The following is a 24,856-nucleotide window of genomic DNA, read 5'->3' on the forward strand; positions in this document are numbered from 1 at the left end:
GGCGAAAAATACGGTATCTTATTTATGAATTTTATGTGCTTGTCCTATTTTTTGTCGTAAGTAAATAGGCCTGTTTTATTTTTCCAGATGTTTAGGGAGTTTCTGATGCATTTCCGTCAGTTTTTTGCCCTCTTTATCATTTGCGACTTTCGGACAAGTCCCCCAAATAAAGTCGCAAAAGTACTCCATTCCCGTCCTATCCTAACTTCACAAAGACAGTACTCTTAATTTCCAATGAATAATAATCCTTCACAAATACCTGGCTTTGAGAAAAAATATGTAACAATTCTGCTCCAGCAACAGAGTGAGGAGGTGGGGGACAGTGCTGCTTTAACTCTTCATATCTTGGGTTGGCTAACATCTACAGATATGGGACTGGTCTTGTTTGAAAGCTTTAAAGCTATTTGGCACTTACTGATATAACCTTTGTTGATATTCTGTGCCATTTGCTATATTTCGTAACCCATGCCCCCTTGATAGGCAGATCTTCTTTGCTGTCTGCATAGAAGTCCTGTCCATAAAATGTCCAGACACTCAGCCTCCGCCATTCATATACATCTCTGCACAAACTCCCAACAGTGCAAGTACAGATGGCAGGTGCAGTTTGTTTGAATAGAGGAGACATCACATGACCTGGTCTGGTCACATGACCCTCCATCAGCAGCCATTTTATGGACAAGACCACTGTGTGGACAGCACAAAAGACTTGGCAAACAAGGGGGCATGCCTCATGAAATATAGAAAATGGCACAAAATTTCAACAAAGGCTATATTAGTAATTACCATATAGTCCTCTTACAAACATGTTGGTCAACAGTTACAAGAAAGTAGCCAACCCCTTTAAGTTATGTTCTGTGCATGGAAGCTCTAATGCATTCAGAACTTGATATGTCACGCTTATGGTGCACCAAATGTTCTTCTAAGCCTGGATACATCTGTACACTTCCAGGTCACTGTGTAAGCCCATAAGGACTAGGCCAATTTTCTTTTTTGTGCTTTCATTTTATGCTCCTCACCTTCCAAGAGCCATCATTTAAAAAAAAAATCCGCTCACAGAGCTGTATGAGCTGTATTCGTATTTACTGGTATCGGAAAATAGTTAAATATTCTTTCTAGGGTGAAATTGAAGAGGAAAAAAATACAATTCCACCATGATTTCTTGGGTTTTTACTGTGTTCTCTGTTCACTAAAAATGACATGGCAGCCTTATTCTGCTCGTTAATGTGATTACGGCGATTCCAAATTTATATCGTTTCTATTATGTTTTACTACTTTAGTAAAATAAAAACCTTTAATTTTTTTTCTATTTTCTACCACTGTCCCCCTGATCAGTAACCAACTTGGGTGAGTTGCTCTCATTATCACTGATGTCATTTGATAATTTATTATTTCCAGAAAAATAAGCTCTTGATTCCACTCCTTCTCCAAGCTTCCTGTGCTCCATGATAAATAAGCTGATTGTTGGTGGATCAGGAAGATTTAACTCAGCAGTAGCGGCAGCTGATTAAGGCAGAATGGGAGTCTGGTTTATTTAGTCAGGCCCTTTGTACATGACTGTATCCATTTTGCTATCAGTTTTGCACCTGCATTTTTTGCTGACCCATTGACCTCAATGGGTCTGCGGTCCACATTTTTTGGACATCTATAGTACATGTTCTATCTTTTAGCAGAACAGACATACGGATGTGGAAAGCACATGGTTATTGATGAATCTGCTGCAAGGACTGCTAACTTAGCAGCGATGGCTGTATTTAAAGGGGTTTTCTCATCTCAGACAATGGGGGCATATCGCTAGGATATGCTCCCATTGTCTTATAGGTGTGGGTCCCGCACCTATATCGAGAATGGAGCCTCGAAAGTGAAGAAGAGCGCACTGCGTATGCGCAGCCGCCCTTTATTCATTTCTATGGGGCCGCCGAAAATAGCTATTGCCGTCTGCCCCATAGAAATGAATGGGAGCATGGGCCGCGCATGCGCGGTACGCTCCCATTCACTTCTATTGGAGAGGCTGGGATTAGCACTTGGTGGTGGACAGACCCCGGGAAAGCTGGGGTCCTCCAGCCACAGCGCTCCCCGCTCCGTTCTCGATATAGGTGCGGGTCCCACCGGTGGGACCCGCACCTATCAGACAATGGAGGCATATCCTAGCGATATGCCCCCATTGTCTAAGATTGGAATACCCCTTTAAAGACACAATACAAGTAGTACCACAATAAATCAGGGCCTATATTTACGTTGTTACAAGTCTACTTTTATAATTATCATGACATTAGAAGTAGAAAGCTGCAGCACTTGCTTTGCCCATAAAACCCATGACCTTTTAATATAATAAATGGGGGTGTCTGATGCACCACTTTACCAAATCTCAATCACAGTCACACAATATGATCCCATCCATCAGGGGATTCTTTCAACTAGTAGCTTGTTTCCAGTACTATCAGCAAATGGTGATTGTGGAGAAGGCACTATGAATAATGCTTTACTGTACTCCCATCCTAAACATCAGATGAACATGCTGGTAATGAATTACCATAAAAGCACATCTGAAAGATTATGGTTAAACGTAGCCTGTAATATTAGTCCTACCTCCTTAACAAGTATTATGTTTACAACCTACATGACCACATAACACAATGGGGGGAGATATATCAAGACCGACGCAGTCTTCATATCCCCTGCGCTCCTTGGGGATGCACCTATAGTGCCTTGCAAAAGTATTCACCCCCTTGACTTTTTTCGTATTTTGGTGCCTGGACAACCTGGAACCTGGAATTAACATGAATTGTTTGAGGATTTGCATCATTTAATTTACAGAACATGGCCACAAATATGAAGATGATTTTTTTATTTTTTTTATTGTGAAGTAACAAATAGGACAAAAGAACAGAAAAAGTCAATGTGCATAACTATTCACCCCCCTAAAGTCAATACTTTGTAGAGCCACCTTTTGCAGCAATCACAGCTCCAAGTCGCTTTGGATAAGCCTCTATGAGCTTGCCACATTTTACCACTGGGAATTTTGCCTTACAAAACTGCTCTAGCTCCTTCAAGTTGGATGGTTTGTGCTTGTGAACAGCAATCTTTAAGTCTAACCACAGATTTTCTATTGGATTGAGATCTGGGCTTTGACTAGGCCATTCCAACACATGTTTTTCCTTAAACCACTTAAGTGTTGCTTTAGCAGTGTGTTTGGGGTCATTGTCCTGCTGGAAGGTGAACCTCCGTCCTAGCCTCAAATCACGCACAGAGTGGTGCAGGTTTTTCTCAAGAATATCCCTGTATTTAGCACCATCCATCTTTCCTTCAACTCTGATAAGTTTCTCAGTCCCGGCTGCTGAAAAACATCCCCACAGCATGATGCTGCCACCACCATGTTTCACTGTGGGGATGTTGTTCTTTGGGTGATGTGATGTGTTGGGTTTGCTCCAGACATAGCGTTTCTTTTGATGGATGAGAAGTTCAATTTTAGTCTCATCAGACCAGAGCACCTTCCTCCATACATTTTGGGAGTCTCGCACATGCCTTTTCACAAACTCACAACGTGCCTTTTTGTTTTTAGCTGAAAGTAATGGCTTTCTTCTGCCACTCTGCCATAAAGCCCAACTCTATGGAGCAGAGTACATGTCTATGTACAAATACTCCAGTCTCTTCTGTGGAACTCTACAGCTCCTCCAGGGTTACCTTAGGTCTCTGTTCTGCCTCTCTGATTAATGCCCTCCTTGCCCGGTCCGTGAGTTTTGGTGGGCGGCTGTCTCTTGGCAGGTTTGCTGTTGTGCCATGTTCTTTCCATTTGGTTATGGTAGATTTGATGGTGCTCCTGGGGATCATCAAAGATTTGGATATTTTTTTATAACCTAACCGTGACTTCTCAACAACATTGTCCCTTGTTTGGAGAGTTCCTTGGTCTTCATGGCAGTGTTTGGTTAGTGATGCCTCTTGCTTAGGTGTTGCAGGCTTTGGGGCCTTTCAAAAAAGGTGTGTATATGCAATGACAGATCATGTGACACTTAGATTGCACACAGGTGGACATCATTTCACTAATTATGTGACTTGTGAAGGTACCGTATTTTTCGCCTCATAAGACGGGGAAATGCCCCTGCGTCTTATGGGGCGAATGCTGAAATTTTTACTCCGCTATCACTTGATACATCGCCATATGTAAACTGTAGGCAATCCATATGTAAACTGTAGGCAATCCATATGTAAACTGCAAGGTAGCGCAATCCACATAGTACTCACTATGAAATGCCCCTACTAGCAGGCAGGCTGGCCAGTCACTCACTTACTCATGCGCATGCTCCTCCCACTTTATTAATGAAGCAGGTGGAGCAGGCGCGAGAGGATGTGAGTGACTTGTCAGCCTGAAGTGCCTGCTAGTACGGGAGTTTCATAGTGAATTGCGCTACTTTGCAGTTTACATATGGATTGCCTGCAGTTTACATATCGATTGTCTACAGTTTACATATGAATACTTGTGTGTGTGGGGCCCGGTGCAATAGAGTACAGTGACTGCACCGGGCCCCTCTGAGATTTCAACAGCAGTTGCCAGCCTCCACCCCCTGTATTGGGGTCACTATTTACTGTACACAGGGACACTGTTATGGGGGATATCTGTGGATGATACATATATAGCATAAGATGCTATATACAGTATGTGTCATCCACAGATTCCCCCCATAACAGTGCCATCCACAGATGCCCCTATAACAGTGCCATCCACAGATGCCCCATAACAGTGCCATCCTCAGATTCCCCCCATAACAGTGCCATCCACAGATTCCCCCCCATAACACTGAAATCCACAGATTCCCCCCATAACAGTGCCATCCACAGATTTCCCCCCATAACAGTGCCATCCACAGATTCCCCCCATAACAGTGTCATCCACAGATCCCCATAACAGTGTCATCCACAGATCCCCATAATAGTGTCATCCACAGATCCCCATAATAGTGTCATCCACAGATCCCCATAATAGTGTCATCCACAGATCCCCCATAACAGTGCGTCATCCATAGATCCCCATAACAGTGCGTCATCCACAGATCCCCCATAACAGTGCGTCGTCCACAGATCCCCATAACAGTGCATCATCCACAGATCCCTCCATAATAGTGTCATCCACACACCACTATTAGTTCAAAACCCACCAAAAACACACCTTTTGGTAAAAAAAAAAAAAATCTTATTTTTCTCCTCAAAAACCTAGGTGCGTCTTATGGGTAGGTGCGTCTTATATGGTGAAAAATACGGTAATTGGTTGCACCAGAGCTTTTTATGGGCTTCCTAACAAAGGGGGTGAATACATACGCACATGCCAATTTTCTGTTTTCTATTTCTAAACAATAGTTTTATTTATATATTTTTCTCATTTTACTTTACCAACTTAGACTATTGTATTCTGATCCATCACATAAAATTCTGATTAACAAAACATTGAATTTAAGGCTGTAATGTAACAAAATACGAAAAAAGTCAAGGTGGGTGAATACTTTTGCAAGGCACTGTAATTTCTGTGCCTAGACAGAAATCTATGTTAGCTCTGAGCTACTGTCCATTTATGGCTTCATTTGCACCAGAAAGCTGGCATAAACAAAGATTAATTTGTCGGGGCTGTTGGCCATGCCTCCTTTCTGAAAAGTGGCGAGGGCAGCGTAAAAACTGCCCTTTGTTATCCACAGCAGCAATGTTCACTAGCCAAATTGTTCTCTAAACATTTCTATATTTTGTAAGTATGCAAATGACTGGCTGAGACAATAATTCATTTATAGTAAGTCTTTCATTGTAAGACTGACTTCTGAGACCTTCATCAATCATCTGTTATCATCAGGGGAAGTTGTGGCTGCTGCAGAGGAAATAGAGTAATGCAGTAATACAAAAAATGATGAGGCCTGTACACGTGATCCCGTGGAAGGTGCCTATAGAAGATGGAAGTTTACGGAATTAGAAGAAAAAGCTATGGCTGTCCGCAAAAAAATTCCTTTGCAGTTTCAAACATTTGCATTAAGACATTGACGCACCTGGTCCTATGGAACCCATGACGTCCATATGCCGTAGTCAGGCACATGGAAAGGTAGATAACCCCTTTAACTTCATCCATCATGCATTTCTAATAATTGGTTTCTATTAAAAATCTTGGAACTACATTTCCATTTTTTTATTTTTTATTTTGGACACGCTTAGATTTTGCTGTAAATCTTTAAAATCACAAAAGAAATCAGAATTAATAATGGAGACATTTCTCAACCTGATCACTGTAATAAAGAATCAGATCTATACTACTTTACTTATGTCCCTCCTTGTCTTGTTTCTTCCGTTTGAACGACATACTGTATTACAGAGAAGCCGAGTAATCAGCGATCTCTATTTTATTTTGCATTCATTTGCTGTCAATGTTAATTCTTAATAGAAGACCAGATTAAATTATGCAGCTTTACTCCTGGAGTCTGCTTGTCTCTGGGATGGATGAATAGATCTCTGTGCTGCAACCATGAAGATTGCTGCAGTGATCTCAGGGCTATTGGGGTGATAAGTACAGTACAGACCAAAAGTTTGGACACACCTTCTCATTCAAAGAGTTTTCTTTATTTTCATGACTATGAAAATTGTAGATTCACACTGAAGGCATCAAAACTATGAATTAACACATGTGGAATTATATACATAACAAACAAGTGTGAAACAACTGAAAATATGTCATATTCTAGGTTCTTCAAAGTAGCCACCTTTTGCTTTGATTACTGCTTTGCACACTCTTGGCATTCTCTTGATGAGCTTCAAGAGGTAGTACCCTGAAATGGTTTTCACTTCACAGGTGTCCCCTGTCAGGTTTAATAAGTGGGATTTCTTGCCTTATAAATGGGGTTGGGACCATCAGTGGCGTTGAGGAGAAGTCAGGTGGATACACAGCTGATAGTCCTACTGAATAGACTGTTAGAATTTGTATTATGGCAAGAAGAAAGCAGCTAAATAAAGAAAAACAAGTGGCCATCATTACTTTAAGAAATGAAGGTCAGTCAGTCAGCCGAAAAATAGGGAAAACTTTGAAAGTAAGGGCTATTTGACCATGAAGGAGAGTAATGGGGTGCTGCGCCAGATGACCTGGCCTCCACAGTCACCGGACCTGAACCCAATTGAGATGGTTTGGGGTGAGCTGGACTGCAGAGTGAAGGCAAAAGGGCCAACAAGTGCTAAGCATCTCTGGGAACTCCTTCAAGACTGTTGGAAGACCATTTTTAGGGGACTACCTCTTGAAGCTCATCAAGAGAATGTCAAGAGTGTGCAAAGCAGTAATTAAAGCAAAAGGTGGCTACTTTGAAGAACCTAGAATATGACATATTTTCAGTTGTTTCACACTTGTTTGTTATGTATATAATTCCACATGTGTTAATTCATAGTTTTGATGCCTTCATAGTCATGAAAATAAAGAAAACTCTTTGAATGAGCAGGAGTGTCCAAACTTTTGGTCTGTACTGTATGTCTACGGCAATGCTAACCGATCTGCTTCCCTTACTGTGTAAATTACACCACTTACATTAAGAAATTAGGGTGAGCAAAAATATCAGTCAGGCCTGCATAATGTCACACCTGACATGCCCTTTCTAGCATCGCATCTCCTTCAAGGGCCCTCGACAAGTGTATCATAGCTACAGTCCTGATCAAAAGTTTAAGACCACCTGAAAAATGGCAAAAAATCATATTTTACATTGTTGGATCTTAACAAGGTTCCAAGTAGAGCTTCAACATGCAACAAGAAGAAATGAGAGTGAGACAAAACATTTTTTGAGCATTCAATTAATTGAAAATAATGATTAAACTGAAACAGGCTGTTTTTCAGCTGATCCAAATTTTAGGACCACATGCCTTTAACCCCTTAAGGACTCAGCCCTATTTCACCTTAAGGACTTGGCCATTTTTTGCAAATCTGACCAGTGTCACTTTAAGTGCTGATAACTTTAAAACGCTTTGACTTATCCAGGCCATTCTGAGATTGTTTTTTCGTCACATATTGTACTTCATGACACTGGTAAAATGAAGTTAAAAAAATTCATTTTTATTTATAAAAAAAATACTAAATTTACCCAAAATTTGTAATAAAAATTGCAAATTTCCAAGTTTCAATTTCTCTACTTCTATAATACATAGTAATACCTCTAAAAATAGTTATTACTTTACATTCCCCATATGTTTACTTCATGTTTGGATCATTTTGGGAATGATATTTTATTTTTTGGGGTTACAAGGCTTAGAAGTTTAGAAGCAAATCTTGAAATTTTTCAGAAATTTTCAAAAACCCAATTTTTAAGGACCAGTTCAGGTCTGAAGTCACTTTGCGAGGCTTACATAATAGAAACCACCCAAAAATGACCCCATTCTATAAACTACACCCCTCAAGGTATTCTAAACTGATTTTACAAACTTTGTTAACCCTTTAGGTGTTCCATAAGAGTTAATGGCATTTAATGGTGTTAAAATTTCAGAATTTAGATTTTTGGGCAAATTTTCAATTTTAATCCATTTTTTCCAGTAACAAAGCAATGTTTAACAGCCAAACAAAATGCTATATTTATTGCCCCGATTCTGTCGTTTGCAGGAACACCCCATATGTGGCCGTAAACTACTGTACGGGCACACAGTACGGCGTAGAGGGAAAGGTGCACCGTATGGTTTTTAGAAGGCAGATTTTGCTGGACTGTTTTTTTTTACACCATGTCCCATTTGAAGCCCCCCTGATGCACCCCTAGAGTAGAAACTCCATAAAAGTGACCCCATCTAAGAAACTACACCCCTCAAGGTATTCAAAACTGATTTTACAAACTTTGTTAATCCTTTAGGTGTTGCACAAGATTTAATGGAAAATAGAGATACAATTTCAAAATTTCACTTTTTTGGCAGATTTTCCATTTTAATATTTTTTTTCCAGTTACAAAGCAAGGGTTAACAGCCAAAAAAAGTCATTATTTATGGCCCTGATTCTGTAGTTTACAGAAACACCCCATATGTGGTCGTAAACTGCTGTACGGGCACACGGCAGGGCGCAGAAAGAAAGGAATGCCATACGGTTTTTGGAAGGCTGGCCTAGTTTTTTTGACACCATGTCCCATTTGAAGCCCCCCTGATGCACCCCTAGAGTAGAAACTCCAAAAAAGTGACCCCATTTTAGAAACTACGGGATAGGGTGGCAGTTTTGTTGGTACTAGTTTAGGGTACATATGATTTTTGGTTGCTCTATATTACACTTTTTGTGAGGCAAGATAACAAGAAATAGCTTTTTTGGCACCGTTTTTTTTGTTTGTTATTTACAACATTCATCTGACAGGTTAGATCATGTGGTATTTTTATAGAGCAGGTTGTCACGGACGCGGCGATACCTAATATGTATACAATTTTTTTATTTATGTAAGTTTTACACAATGATTTCATTTTTGAACCAAAAAAAATCATGTTTTAGTGTCTCCATAGTCTGAGAGCCATAGTTTTTTCAGTTTTTGGGCGATTATCTTAAGTAGGGTCTCATTTTTTGTGGGATGAGATGACGGTTTGATTTGCACTATTTGGGGTGCATCGCTTGCTATTACACTTTTTGTGACGTAACATGACAAAAAATAGCTTTTTTTACACCGTTTTTATTTTTATTTTTTTACGGTGGTCACCTGAGGGGTTAGGTCATGTGATATTTTTATAGAGCCGGTCGATACGGACGCGGCGATAACCAATATGTATACTTTATTTTTATTTATGTAAGTTTTACACAATGATTTCATTTTTGAAACAAAAAAAAAATCATGTTTTAGTGTTTCCATAGTCTAAGAGCCATAGTTTTTTCAGTTTTTGGGCGATTATCTTGGGTAGAGTATGATTTTTGCGGGATGAGATGACGGTTTGATTGGTTCTATTTTGGCGTACATGCGACTTTTTTGATCACTTTTATTACCTTTTTTGGGAAGTAAGGTGGGCAAAATTTCAATTTTCTCATAGTTTTTATTTTTTTATTTTTATGGCGTTCACCGTGTGGGGAAAGTAACATGAATGTTTTATAGATTAGGTCGTTACGGACGCGACGATACCTAATATGTGTAGTGTATTTTATTTTTTTAATTTTTATTCAGTAATAAATGTGTTTTTTTTATCTTTACTTTTTTCACTATTTTTTTTACATTTTTTTGACCCAGACCCACTTGGTTCTTGAAAATCCAGTGGGTCTGATGTCTGTATAATACAGTACAGTACACTATATAGTGTATTGTACTGTATTTTACTTACACTTTGTCTGAACAGATCTATGCCTTTAGCACAGATCTGTTCAGCACCATGGACACCAGGATGCCTGAGAAGGCGTCCTGTTGCCATGGGAACCTTCCCCGTCTGCTCAGTTGTGGCCACAACTTCGCAGACGGGGAAGGTTAAGGAGGGGGGCTCCCTCCCTCTGTGACCCCATCCTGTCCCTCCCTCCCTGACCCTGACAGTTAATCTTTTCCATACAGCGGTCCAACGAATTTTCAAGAGGAGGCGGGCGGGGAATCGCGATCCCTCCTGCCACACAACCCCCCCCCACCGGCATAAAATCATGCAGGGGTGCAGGGGGGGTGCAAAATCGACATTTTGGGCATTTTAAAGTTTCTTATCGCCGCGGTCAGGGACCGCGGGGATCAGAAACTGCAGAAAGCGCAGCAAACCGCAGGTCTGAATTGACCTGCGTTTTGCGGCGATCGCCGATACTGGGGGGTCACATGACTCCCCCTGGCGTTGACAGGATGCCGGCTGAATAATTTTAGCCGGCATCCTGTTCGGATTAACCCCCGCAGCTCCGCAATCTCGATTTAAACTTAGGACTTACCGGTACGCCCTGAGTCCTTAAGAATTCGGGAAATAGGGCGTACCGGTACGCCCTAAGTCCTTAAGGGGTTAAAAGGCCAAATCTGTGCAAAGATGTGGATTCATTGTCATTTTCTGTCAGGTAGTCACACGTTGTGATGGCAAAGGCAAAAAAACTCTCCCTTTTTTAACATGGTCGGGTTGTTGAACTGCATAATCAGGGTCTCTCACAGCGTGCCATCGCTGCTGAGGTGGGACGCAGTAAGACAGTCATTTGGAATTTCTTAAATGATCCTGAGGGTTATGGAACAAAAAAGTCAAGTGGAAGACCCAAAAAAATTTCATCAGCACTGAGCCGGAGGATCCAATTGGCTGTCCGTCAAGACACTGGACGATCCTCGACCCAAATTAAGGCCCTTACTGGTGCTGACTGCAGCCCCATAACCATCAGACAGCATCTGAGACTGAAAGGCTTCAAAAACAAGACACGTCTTCAAAGACCTTGTCTCCTTGAACGCCACAGAATTGCTCGTTTGGACTTTGCAAGAGAGCACCAAACATGGGACATTCAAAGGTGGAAGAAAGTTTTATTCTCTGATGAGAAAAAATTTAACCTTGATGGTCCTGATGGTTTCCAACATTACTGGCATGACAAGCAGATCCCACCTGAGATGTTTTCTACGCGCCACAGTGGAGGGGGCGCCATAATGGTCTGGGGTGCTTTTTCCTTCAGTGGAACAATGGATCTTCAGGAAGTGCAGGGGCGTCAAACGGCCGCTGGCTATGTCCAGATGTTGCAGAGAGCATTCCTCATGACTGAGGGCCCTCGTCTGTGTGGTAACGACTGGGTTTTTCAACAGGACAACTCTACAGTACACAATGCCCGCAGGACAAGGGACTTCTTCCAGGAGAATAACATCACTCTTTTGGCCCATCCTGCGTGTTCCCCTGATCTAAATCCAATTGAGAACCTTTGGGGATGGATGGCAAGGGAAGTTTACAAGAATGGACAACAGTTCCAGACAGTAGATGGACTTCGTGCGGCCGTCCTCACCACTTGGAGAAATGTTCCCACTCACCTCATGGAAACGCTTGCATCAAGCATGCCGAAACGAATTTTTGAAGTGATAAACAATAACGGCGGAGCTACTCATTACTGAGTTCATGTTTGGAAGTTGGATTTCTGTTTTGGGGGGGGTTTAGTTTTTTTTAGAGGTGTGGTCCTAAACTTTTGATCAGCTGAAAAACAGCCTGTTCCATTTATTCGTTGTTTTCATTAAATTGAATGCTCAAAAAATGTTTTGTCTCACTCCCATTTCTTCTTGTTGCATGTTGAAGCTCTACTTGGAACCTTGTTTGGATCCAGCCATACTAAATAGGATTTTTTGCCATTTTTCAAGTCGTCTTAAACTTTTGATCAGGACTGTATCTTCTGTTCTATTGACAGTAAATTTTTGAAGATGTATGTTTCCAAGAAAGATAACAGCCATTGTCCTCTGTGATCACAAAGAATTATTTGTACAAAAGCTGAAACTAAACTCCTATCTGGATATCCATGGAGCTCTTATTGCACAACCTAGCGGCCTGCTATTTTATACCCTGGGTACGACCACACCGCGCAGTCATGTGGAACTTGTGACGTGGCTGCGCTGCGTTTGAGTACCACACAGCCTTACAGGCTCTATCTAAACCATTGAGACCACACTGTGTAGTTGGTCTGTATTTTTAATGGCCGTACCTTGTGGTCGTACCCCAAAGATAAAAAGAGTTCCTCCCTAGTTTTTGCCCAGAGGGTTAACTTATCTTTAAGGGCACAGTCACATGACTGTAGGCCTTCTGTGCCCATGCTGCAGACCGCAAATTGCGGTCCGCAATGCATGGGCACCAATCATGTGAATCCTGTATTGCGGCGTGGACCCACTGACTTGAATGGGTCTACGATCCGCAATATATGGCAAAAGATAGGACATCTTTTATGGTGCTGAGGCTCAGACCAATAAGCCCACGGAAGCGCTTCTATTGGCTTCCGATCCGCACCGCGCCATATCTTGAGGATGGCAGACCCATTAAAGTCAATGGGTCTGCATCTGTGATTCACGCGGCCGCAGCGTGTTCTATATTCTGCGTTTTTCACTCAGCCCTGGATGCATAGAAGTGAATGGGGCTTCACTGATGGTTGCTAGGAGATGTAGATTTTTACTCTTTCGTTTATTTTTTCACGCGTGTGAAAAAGACATCAAAACTGATAGCCTCCATGTGAAAAAAAACTGAACCACTGAACGCAATCGCAGACAAAACTGACTGCACTTGCCTGCAAAGCCATCCGTTTTTTTCCTGAACAGATCCAGACAACATCCGTATCATTTGTGTGAAAGGGGCCTGATACGACTGATAATAGCTAAAAAATCGCAGTGACTGATTCCCTTTAAAGGGAAATTAGTCTCAATTACAATTTAAGGCCTCATGCACACTGCCATTGTGCGGCCATTCTGTGCATTGGGTACCACAATTTGAAGGGCGGAGGCACAGACAAACACCACGGAAGCACTCCGTAGTGAATGCGAGCCGCAATACGGCCGTGTGCATGAGGCCTAAAGCTGTTGTCCGCTGAATGCTCGTTTGGGCAACAGCTTTTCCTCCCCACCCCCCGATACACATGTGAATGTGTTCTAAAAGTTGGTGGAATATGAGCCCTGGTTTTATAAAATACTATCTTGATCTGGCTTCTCTTGCAGTAAAAGCAGTAATAATAATGTGTGCGCTGGCACTAGTATAAACTAGTACTTTAGCGCTGGTTACCCACTGACATGTTTATATGGCAATATTATATTTGATATTGTTATAATGAATAGAAAATAAGCACAAAAAGTTTTAGTTATTAACAACATTTCTGTTGTTACTCTTTGATGTTGGCATTTGTGATGTAATTCATGACATGATTTTTTTTTTTCTTTTATGGAAAGGATGCAATGAGTGTTTCAATGGAGAGCATTTTGGTTTCTTTCATCTTACCACACTACGGATCATTATTCTTTCTCGTCACTTAATGCAAATAGCGCACTGCATTAGGCTAATTGGTTATTGTGGGTGTTTGTGTGATGTTTTCTGTTTAACATGATGTCGCTCTTAGGTCCGAAAATCTGTGCTGTAAATTTTGAATGGAGATCTCTACATTCCCTGCATAGAAATAATAAATACCTAGATGCCTGTAGCCACCACTAGAGGGAGTCGAGGAGCTTACAGCATACTGTTTTATGATCGAGTTGAATGTATAAACTGCAATGCGGTGAGCTCCTAGGCCTAGGCCAGTGGTGGCGAACCTATGGCACGAGTGCCAGAGGCGGCACTCTGAGCCCTCTCTGTGGGCACCCGCACCCTGGACAAAGTCTATGGTCCACCATTATGCCTTAGAATTTTCCTTCCATTAATCAGCGGAGGGCGCACTATGAACAGCACAGGGAGGGCACTGAATGTAGGGAGGCTATTATAGCTAAATGATAAAGTACATGGAAGATATACTATACTGGTATTCAGGGTAAATTGAAGTGTTGGCACTTTGCGATAAATAAGTGGGTTTTGGGATACAGTTTAGGCACTCGGTCTCTAAAAGGTTCGCCATCACTGGCCTAGGCTATAGTGGTGGCTGTAGGCACAGGATTTAATATTTTAATGAATGACTTTTTACTTTTACACAATATGAAGTAGGTGCATGACTTTGAAAGCAATATCAGTGACCAAATATACTATTCCACCAAGTAAAAAAGTGGGTTATTTGTACTTTCCCCATTTTTATTATATTCAAACGCACAAAAAAATGCTTTACTTCAACAAAAGTTAATTTAGATCATAAATAGTGCAAAGTCCATCGGTAGACATGAAGCTATGTTTCGGGGAACTCTGCCCGCTTTGTCAAGCAAAAGTAGGTGCATGACATCAAAAGAATAAATTCTTGTTATACAACATGATGGGCATTATAGACAGGTAACAGCCATGTTTTTAAACCTTTTCTTCATCCTTTACAGGTGTGCTTTGCATAGGTAAAAATTGATTTATAGGGTATACACGCAGAACATATTGCTGTCTCTAGACACAAACATCCGGATCACATTCTTCATTACACTGGTTAAACTGATGTGTGATTTTCTTATATAACTGTGAGCAACTGTAAGAGCTTTGTTTTCAATGACCTGTTAAGTGGACAAAAACCAATATGTTCTTGCTCGGTTGCACGAATAACACATTTGTAAAGGACTGATTGGTTGTCCAATTACAGTCCTGTGTTTTTTACCTTCTCAAAAAATTGTTTCATTTGGCTGACTTTAAAGTTTGACGTAAATGATGAGAACATTTATTTGATAGCTCATTGCACTCCTAAGCGAGTTTTGTGTTTGTTCAAGGCTGTTAATATAACAGACAGGAGTCCAGTCTGCGTCTTCTGAGCAAGACATTTTCACTAGTTTACATTAAATATCATATTGCCAAGTCAAACTGTCAGCAAGTCTTAGTCTAGGTTTTATTCAGTTTATGTATAGGCATTATGCCTTGTAGACAAAAACGAATGATAAGAAGCTTTATTCCCCCTTATAGGAATACCATGGTAAAGATTTCTTCAAACTGGGGCAAGAGAAAAGTGGAGAATTTGATAACCAATCCAATTCAGTTGTAAACCTTTCTGGTGTAACACAGTTAGAATGACCATGTATATAAAAAATACCAATTGGTAAGATTTACTGTTGTAGGGGTTATTCCATGACTAATGTAAAAAATTACAGTACATGAGAATCTCTTTGTAACAAAGCTGGAACCAGCCCTGCACCTCACATGGATCCAGACATCTCCCCATTCATTGTTCTAGTTGTTCTGCTAGATATACATCAAAATATTCCAAAAAGCCAGTTCATGAGAATTAGACGAAATTGCACAAAAAAGGATGCATATCAAATAGAAGCAGACAAATTACAACAGAAATTTGAACAGAGAGGCTATAATAAGGAGAAATTAATAAGACAAAAAGAACTGGTAGGGAAAGTAAACAGACAAGATCTAATGAATAAAAAGACCAAAACACAGGAGAATAAGAATAGAGAAGGAGAGCCTTTAGAAATACCGCCGATCATCACGCAATATAATGGCCAGACAGGAATATTGAGAGAGATTATTAAAAAACATTGGGAGACCCTGAAAGAAGACAAAATAATAGGAGATCACATCCCAAATAACCCCAAATTTATATACAGAAAGGCAAGAAACGTGGGTAGCCTATTAGCCCCCACAAATAAATGTGTAAGCAAAAAAAGTTAGTCAGATAAAAAATGGGGATACAAGAATTAAACCACAAGCAAGTTTCTTCCCATGCGGCACATGTGGGGTGTGTAAAAAACTGAAAATTAGTAGGAAACAACATATGAATAAGCAAATAAAAAATAAATGGAGAGCTAATGTGGCTACATATAAGATACGAGACCATATTACTTGCAGAAGCCAGGGGGTCATATACGCAATATGTCCATGCAAGAAACTATATATAGGTCGTACCAAAAGAACCCTAAGTAAGAGGATAGGGGAGCATATCTATAATATCCGGAGAAAATATGAATGTCATCCTCTCAAGACACTACAAAGATAAACATGGGGGAAATAACAATGGCACTATATTCAGTGGACTAGAGATAGTGAATAAAGATAGAAGAGGGGGGGATTTTATAAAAGAAATTGTCCAGAGCAGAGACCCGTTGGATCTTCAATTTGAACACATTGGCACCATCGGGACTGAATTCAGAAATTGAATTATTTGCCTTTGAATGAATGACAACTAAAATGTAGAAGACATGAGGGGGTTAATTGAAGGAGGAGACATGGACCTACATAAACAACACTAGGAGTCCTCCTAGCATCCCTGACAAAGAATAACGTTTTATTCGAAACGTGTTGGAATAACTTTGGTCCTCCTAGCTACCCGTAGCTCCTACTGTGATGTCACACAGCGCTCCGTGCGAGCAAGCAGATTTTTCAAACTGAGCTGTGCCGCCGGCTGGGGCAAGCTCAGTAGAACTAAAAGTAATAGGGTCCAGCCTACCATATCCCCTTCATTTTGGTTGTGAGAGCTAGAGAAAAGAAGGCATAGGATACACCGTTGAACAGACAAGAATTCAGAATCAGGTAATTACCAATCTGAAGTTGTAGAGCTACTGTATACTGTGTTTTTGGGCACTAACAAACAGTGAAGGTGGACAGGGAGCGCATTGCGCAGTACCTAAATATAAAACATAGATATAGATCAAGCTTGCAGCTCATGGGACACGTCCTTTCTGCTGCAGCTCTCCCCTTATTATAGCTCAGGGGATGTGCCCTTTCTGCTCAAGCGCTTTCACTATTATAGGACGGGGATGAGTCCTTTCTGCCAGTTTTCTCCCTATCACAGCTCACAGGGCGTCTCCTTTCTTCTGCTCTCTCCCTGTACCTGTCACAACTTCTAACAGCAGGTAGAGCTGGTGGCAGTTGAAGGATGTTATTTAGCATGTGTTCACCTCAATGATGTTAGGCAGACAGAGAAATAAGGAAAAGAACAAACAGCAGGTGGCGCTATACAGAGAGATTTCATTAAATAACTCAGAGGCTATGCTACATTTTAACTACATGCAATTACAAAAAATACTCAGATCCAGATGCTGGTTTGAAAAATTTAGAATATTTTTCATGGGAAAACCCAATTATTATGTGGTTATTATGTGGAAGATGCTAAAATGGACAGCCCTAACACAGCAGAACACCTGTCATGCATTACAATATTCCAGAAAAGGGGAGTGCAAGGGTATGAAGTCAATCTGTGGCCCTTGGAACATCTTGATAGCAAAACTGTTATAACACTCTTCAAATTGGGGCCTATTTCCCCATGTATGACCAGCGTTTGACAACAAAAAAGGCTCTGAAAGGTGTAAAATAACAAAACAAGTCATACCTTTCTGCTCCTTGCCACTCCTGGTCCAATGCTTCATGTTCCTCCCTCGTCCTCTTGGTTTTTGCTTCCTGGTCCTTCCGCACACACTGAAAAAACCCACTCAGCCAATCACTGACTTAAGAGGGTCATAGTTATGGCCATTGATTGCTGAGCACATCGAGGGGGGCCAGGAATCAGAGACCAGCGGAGGACATTGAAACATTGGAATGGGAGCAGTTGGAATATCATTAAGGTGATGACTCCTTGATGATGGCTGGACAAACTCTGAAGGTGCATTTACATTGCTCAGTTATCTGAAAGATTATCAGGAATGAGTGTTCCTACAAACATTCGTTCCCAGTAATCTGCTTGTGTAAAAGTGCAGCAAATCACCCGATAAATGAGCAAAACGCTCTTTCATCAGGTGAGATGATCTTTGTTGTGGACACCTCAATCAGTGTTTCTGGGCAGCAGACCGTGCAGTGTGAAAAGTGATCTGCTGCCCAGGCAGAAACAATACATTTAGATGAGAGCAAACAATTGCAGTAGTCCTCACACTCTGCACGGAAATCCAGCTCTTCACTTCCACTGAAGAGCAGGCAATTTTCAGGAAAGAACATTTCCTTCCCAATACGTTAATTGTCTGCTGGGTGACGTAGTGTAAATGGGTCTTTAAAGTTAGTGGCGTTGCATGGTCTTTACCACTGGATAACTGGCCAAGTGGAAGTGCATACATTCCCATGAAAGCCTTTAGTGAGCTCTTCCAGAAGATTGCTTCTGGACAAGTGTGCCAATTGATATCGTTGAGGGATTGGGTATCGCATAATAAATCATTTGGTTGTCTTGTATGCTTTGTCTTCCTCCTGGGGTAGCGCATGAGTTAATTATTTGGGAATGATCATATCCATTTCTTTCTCATGTCATCTTGTTGATGATTAATTCAGTGGTGAGATATTTTTCTGGTCTAGGAGCACTGGCGAGACTGCAAATAGAATTCTCATTGCTGTGTTTATCTTATTAGGTCAGGAGTAGTATTTTTCATGTATTTAGGCCATATTTTAGAGGCCAGAAGTTTGCAGGGTTTTAGCAGCAATGTACTGATCCCCAGCAGTTTATGTTTAGAAGAAACACTGGGAAAATAATGAGAAGAATGTTCCAGCAGAAAAATGGCTATAAACCTATAAAACATGCTAATAAATCTCTGAAACAATATAGGGGTCATTTAAAGCTCAGAAACAATATAGTGGTCATTTATAGCCCAGAAACAATATATTGGTCATTTTTGACAACCATATACGGTACTAATCAAAGCTCACCTCTTCTTTTACACTGTTACTGCTATGTACTGTACGTACACACATAACCTCACCAATTAGTCAGAAAGAATGTCTCCATGAACATCTTCCCAACCTCTTGTGCAAACACCAGCTGGCATAGGGAGTCTTACAGGCAATGATCCCTGGAAAAGGGTATGAAAAGTAGCTCTCCTCCAAAATGAAGACTGAAAGAAGTCTTTCTAACACCACCTCTAGGTAACTATCCTGTCAGAGATCATAGTCAAAGACCCAACCCATTAAAGAACCTTGAAACTGCCCTAGATTCGGTAGGTATTAATGGGATGTTTCGTACGCTATTAGATGTTTTGTATTTAGGTCCGAGGGCAAGGGTGTGTTCCGGGGGTTGTTTGTCTGATTCTTTCTTATTGCAGAGAGGAACTAGACAAGGCTGCCCGTTATCTCCTCTTTTGTTTGACCTGGCGATAGAGCCATTGTCAAGATGGCTAAACTCAGAGGATTTGTTTGAGGGTCTGAGGATAGGTAGGAAGCAGATGCGTTCGGCTTTATTTGCTGATGACATTCTGCTTTTTATGTCTAACCCTGTTAGAGATATTGGGAGGATTACTGAAGCTTTGGAAGAATTTGGTTCTCTTTCTGGATTAAAAATCAATAGATCAAAGAGTGAGTTCCTATTCTTGAAGGGGGGGCAGCGGGTAATGGGGAGTGATTTGAGGGGTATACCAATTGCACGTTCTCATATAACTTACTTGGGTATTAGGGTGGGGACTACTCCTGAGTCCATATATAGACTTAATTATGACCCATTGATAAATAAAATAGTTAAGGAACTACGTAGATGGCATCATCTTCCGTTGTCGTTGCTGGGGCGTAATCATCTAATTAAGATGATGTCAGTCTCTAAATTGCTATATCCCTTGCAGACTATCCCCATTCTGTTAAAACATAAAGATGTTTCTAAAATTGTAAAAGCATTCAAGAACTTTTTGTGGCATGGCAAGAGGCCTAGGATACAAATGCGTTCCTTAATAAAGGGGATTGAACAGGGAGGGATCGCTTTTCCTGATATCAGAAGTTATAATTTGGCTTGCATGGCAAGACATGTTTGATACTGGATAAATGGATCTGATTTCTACTCGGCTTTGTCGCTAGAAAGGGAATTCTGTACTCCTTGGTCTCCAGTGGCGCTGCTACATTCAAGGTTGCAGGTGATTCCGGTGTGGATTAAACAATCTTTGTACAATTGTACAATAGCTGCGTGGAGGATTCTTCGGAAGAAGTACTGGTTGTCTTACAGGATCTCTAAGCATCTTCCTTTATGGGATAATCCAGAATTAGTACAGGGTAATGTGAACAAATTGTTTGAAGAATGGAGGCGGAAGGGGATTTTATATGTGAAACATTTACTACATGACACTGAACCTAGGTGGTTAACGTGTGAAGAATTGATTGCAAAGTTTTCTCTGTCATCCTTTCAAATTATTCAATGGTCTCAGGTAAAGGAGGCTGTGATAAATCAACTGGGGTTGGTGCAGAAAGAGATTCGTAGAAATGTTCTGGATAGGATCTTGGATTTAGGTGGTGGGAAGGTCTCAATTTCCACAATTTACACTGATATGAGAAAGGAAGATGGGACTGGGGATAGGAGTATTAGATTCGGAAAATGGGCCGAACAGCTGGATGATGGGGATATTGAACAAAAGATGGTGAAAGGTTGGGAAGTAGTTAGGAGGCATGTTATTAACGAGTCGTGGAGGGATATGCAGTTTCGACTTATGTATCGTGCTATCTATGGCTTTAATATCCCCCCTCATCCAGCGAAACCAGATAGGATAACTAGTTGCCCGAAGTGTGGAGTGGGTTTCTCTGATTTATTTCATGGGATCTGGATGTGTCCACAGAGTAAGAGGTTGTGGGAGGAAGTGGGGAATTTAGTCAAGAGAATCTGGGGAAGAGAGCTTCCATTGTCCCCTCAACTATATTTATTTCATTATGAGGAAGGAGAGGTAGGTCAAGAGGGGCTACCTCGTTTGTTTCATACAATATGTATGGTAGTTAAGCGTAGTATTCTACAAAAATGGCTGCAGGCCGATGCTCCGGGGTTACAATTTATAATAGATCAATTAAAGAATGTATTTTATTTGGAGAGATTAAATTCCCTCGCTGTTAACGAACGACAAGCTAAGGGGTTGTTTCAGAAATGGAAACCGTTTATTGTTCATTGTATGTCTGATGAGGAGATGCAATTAATTGTGAGACCGTTCACACTGACGGAATGGTACCTTGTGGGTCAACTGAAGGGGACCTTGGGTCGTCTGTTGCTCCGATCTGCTAATCTGTCTATGGGAGAATGTCTTAATAATGTCATCATATTTTGATTGCTTGTACTGAATATATTGTACTCTTGACTATATAATGCCCCTATGTATGTTATTGAATTGCTCACTGCACTTTTAGTGCGGTTTTGTATTCAGAGATGTACACTCTGGATGTATTGTTTGTCTTGTTGATAAAATAATAAAGAATTGATTTAAAAAAAAAAAGAACCTTGAAACATGACTTGATTTATCAACCAAAGAAGAGTCTTCCCAAAAGAATGAGACACCCGTCTTTAGACAGCTGTTTTGAGGTTGATGACCCTCTTCAGTACGTAGCAGCATACTGGTTGGCTGGATGAGAGCCTTTCATGTAGCGCTCAAGGGGACACTTTCTCTCTTTGCAGAGATGCCAGCTAATGCACCCTTGCTTCTTCAGATTCCACTGCCAGCCCTTCCCCATCCTTAATCGACAGGGCTAGGTTCCTACATCTAACCTGACCCTGTAAGTCAAGAAGGATAAGATGGAACAAGGGATTGGCATGAGGGGCAAGGGTGCACAGAGTAGCTTAGGACCGTCCTTTAGTGCGCTTAACTGCTCATTTGCATATGGATTAAGAGTCATTTTTCTACAGAATGAGGCAACAAATGACTAAGTGAAAGGTGTCATTACATTCGGCTCAGCTAGCCCTACAAGGTGACTAATACAAAATGTTGGGTCATGTTCCCAATGACACAAATCTCTGATCAGTTCTGAAAGCGTTTGGACTCTCTGTAGATTTTTTTTTTGTTCTGGAAATCAATGATGGCAGAAGACTTTACCAGTGAGATCTTCTAATGTATGATGTCATGGGATCATTTTAACTAGATTTCGCTCCTTTTAAGTAGTTTTCCAGTTAAAAAATATATGTAAAGCTGTCCAAAAGCATGATACTTTGACCCTGTCAACTTTTGTCTATGAGGACAAGAAATGGGTTCCCCAACTTTGTCAGTGCTAATTGTTCTATTTCATTTGAGTACAACCATGACCCAGACAGCTCCTTAGTGTTGTCTACAGTAAGTGTAGTCCAAAAATCACTTTCCCACCTTACCACAGACGAAGGTCTATTTCTATGATTTCTATTTCATCAGTGATGGAAGTATTATCATCTGTAATCTATTTAAAGGGAATGTGTCACCTATGATTTTTCTAATCTGTTTTTATTTTCTGATTGTTGATTTTGTTTGTCTATTTCCTGAACGTGATTGCAGGGCAGCCATCTTGCCTAGGCTGTTCTTAACGGCAATTAGTGATATGCTTTACATCCATGGGCAATAGACACAATGGACAGAAGGGGACCTCATTGATTTGTTTGGGGATGTTTTCTAGGCATGTTCTGTGAATGGAGGTCCCTGTGTTATCTATATACATCAGTGATATTTGTCATTCTAATCCTGCCTGTAATGATAAGGTAATGACTACAGTAAAGGGAACCTTACAGACACCTATTATTAGGTGTAGTAGTCGGACTTTAGGATTAGTAGAAGGATTTTAGGATTTTTTTTAAATATACATAGTGGAAATTACATTTTATTACTAATTAAAACCAGGTGGCAATAAATAGTCATTATATCTAATATTTTTGTTATTTTATGTACTTTTTATTAGTTTGTTCTCTTTTCATCATTATGGGTGCTGGTACCTTGTCTGAGATGCTGTTAACTGTATTCAGAGATATCATTTACAGCATCCACATGGAGGTTAGGAACTTGGAGACAGGAAATGTCCTTTTACTTTTAAGAGAGAGCTTTCTAGGCGTGATGTGTGATCCGTGCAGGTTATTGTACAAGGAGGGGGAGGAGGTGAGCTTTGTCCATCACCTATTGGGAATGGTGGTGGTACTGCGTTATCCATACAGAAGTGTTACCTTTCATTGCAATCCTGCTGCTGATGATGAGATAATTACTGAAGAGTCATATCAGAACAGGAAGTGTCAGCCTGTTAAGAGGTTCAGTGGCCAGAGTACAAACTGCAAAATTTCAGAATTTTAGCTTTAATAGAGTGATGTAAAATTTTAATAAAAAATTCACTCAACATTCTGAAAAATATGTTTAACATAAACAACTATGTGATTTAAACAGTAATTTTATGATGACACATTCACTTTAAGAATTACTAGATTACTGGCAAAGTAAACTAAGGCAAATAAGTCCCTGGAAGGAGATATCCACCTTAAATGTCTAGCATGCCTGAGTGCAGCTGTAGATCATAATAAAATACAGAGAATAGAAACTTCTAGCATTGCTATTATTTAGTATTTACATGAGAAACTTGTTTCTAGTTTAAAGCATGGAGTGTGATAATGCCTGCATTATATGGGTTGTGATTCTCTATGATTTTCTATAAAATGTTTCCATTTTCATGAAGTCATAGAAAAGTTTATTGTCTTGTAACCCTCTGTTCTCACATCACGATGAAGAGTGACATATCGTGAATTCAGTAGTGCATTTGGACTCAATATTTCTTCATCTCGTTGAAACCATTTTAGGACAAAATATTGCCGTTTACATTGAATATTGTCTAAACAGTTTATATCATCCCTGTCCTAGGGCTATAACATTGTTTATAAGGTCCATTGATTTACCATAGTATTTAGACTCTGTTAATTTAACTTTTCCTGCATGAATTATACAGACATAGAGGTTTCTGCACGTTTACTGAATTTCTAATTTACAAAAGTAGAAAGAGCTGTACCAAAAGATTTCTAGCTGCCTAATTTGTCCCATTACCTAACACGTCAGTAGGGGCTGGATTGGCTTAAAGTAGATCATACTGTGCCAAAGTGAATTTTTAGTGGTGGCGTTACAAAGAACTACAAAAATGACATGAAAAGGTGTTGAAAGCTGTAATACTGCCTTTACCTAAACTCTACTTCTCTTTTCTAGAATCCGAATTCAAGCAGTGAATGAGATTGGAGCTGGGCCATTCAGTGAAGCAATCAATGTCAAGACAAACCCTCTTCCTCCACTGCCTCCTCGGCTCGAGTGTGCGGCTGCCGGGCCCCAGAGTCTGAAATTAAAGTGGGGGGAAAGTGGAACAAAGTTTCAAACGTCGGATGATGTCATTTTCATCCTTCAAATAGAAGACAAAAATAAAAGGTACATTTCCAGTTATTTCTCAACATGTTTGTTTTGGTCATTAATCCCTTGGAACATTATATCCTGTTAGTTTATTATACGCATCATGATGTTTGAGTGATAATGGACACTGTCCATCCTCTGGTCACTTATTCATACTCAATGTACCATGATTTTTCCATAACAACAAGGCTACCCTGTTCGGTTCATTCATAAAAAGGGGTGACATTTTTCTTTTCCATTCCATGTCGTTCCCAGAAGTTCATCAGAAAATGTCCAATTGACCTTTTATTTTTCCACTGCTTTTCATTTTTTTAGAAATCACATAGGGCAGTTTTCCAGAGCAGCTATACAGCTACTTTTTATAGTAGTTTAGA

At 40.5% G+C, this 24,856-nt stretch overlaps 1 protein-coding gene across 2 annotated transcripts in view; it reads left to right on the plus strand.

Annotated features, from left to right (window-relative positions):
* The window catches only part of FNDC3B (fibronectin type III domain containing 3B), a 420,792-nt gene that overhangs the window by 350,748 nt on the left and 45,188 nt on the right, over positions 1–24,856 (plus strand). For both annotated transcript variants that reach the window (XM_040428242.1, XM_040428241.1), the window contains exon 23: positions 24,288–24,500. In XM_040428242.1, the coding sequence (XP_040284176.1) occupies positions 24,288–24,500 (213 nt within the window). The remainder of the gene's footprint in view (positions 1–24,287; positions 24,501–24,856) is intronic.

The sequence above is a fragment of the Bufo bufo genome, chromosome 4, assembly GCF_905171765.1.
Source record: "Bufo bufo chromosome 4, aBufBuf1.1, whole genome shotgun sequence".
In the NCBI taxonomy this organism is placed as follows: Eukaryota; Metazoa; Chordata; class Amphibia; order Anura; family Bufonidae; genus Bufo; species Bufo bufo.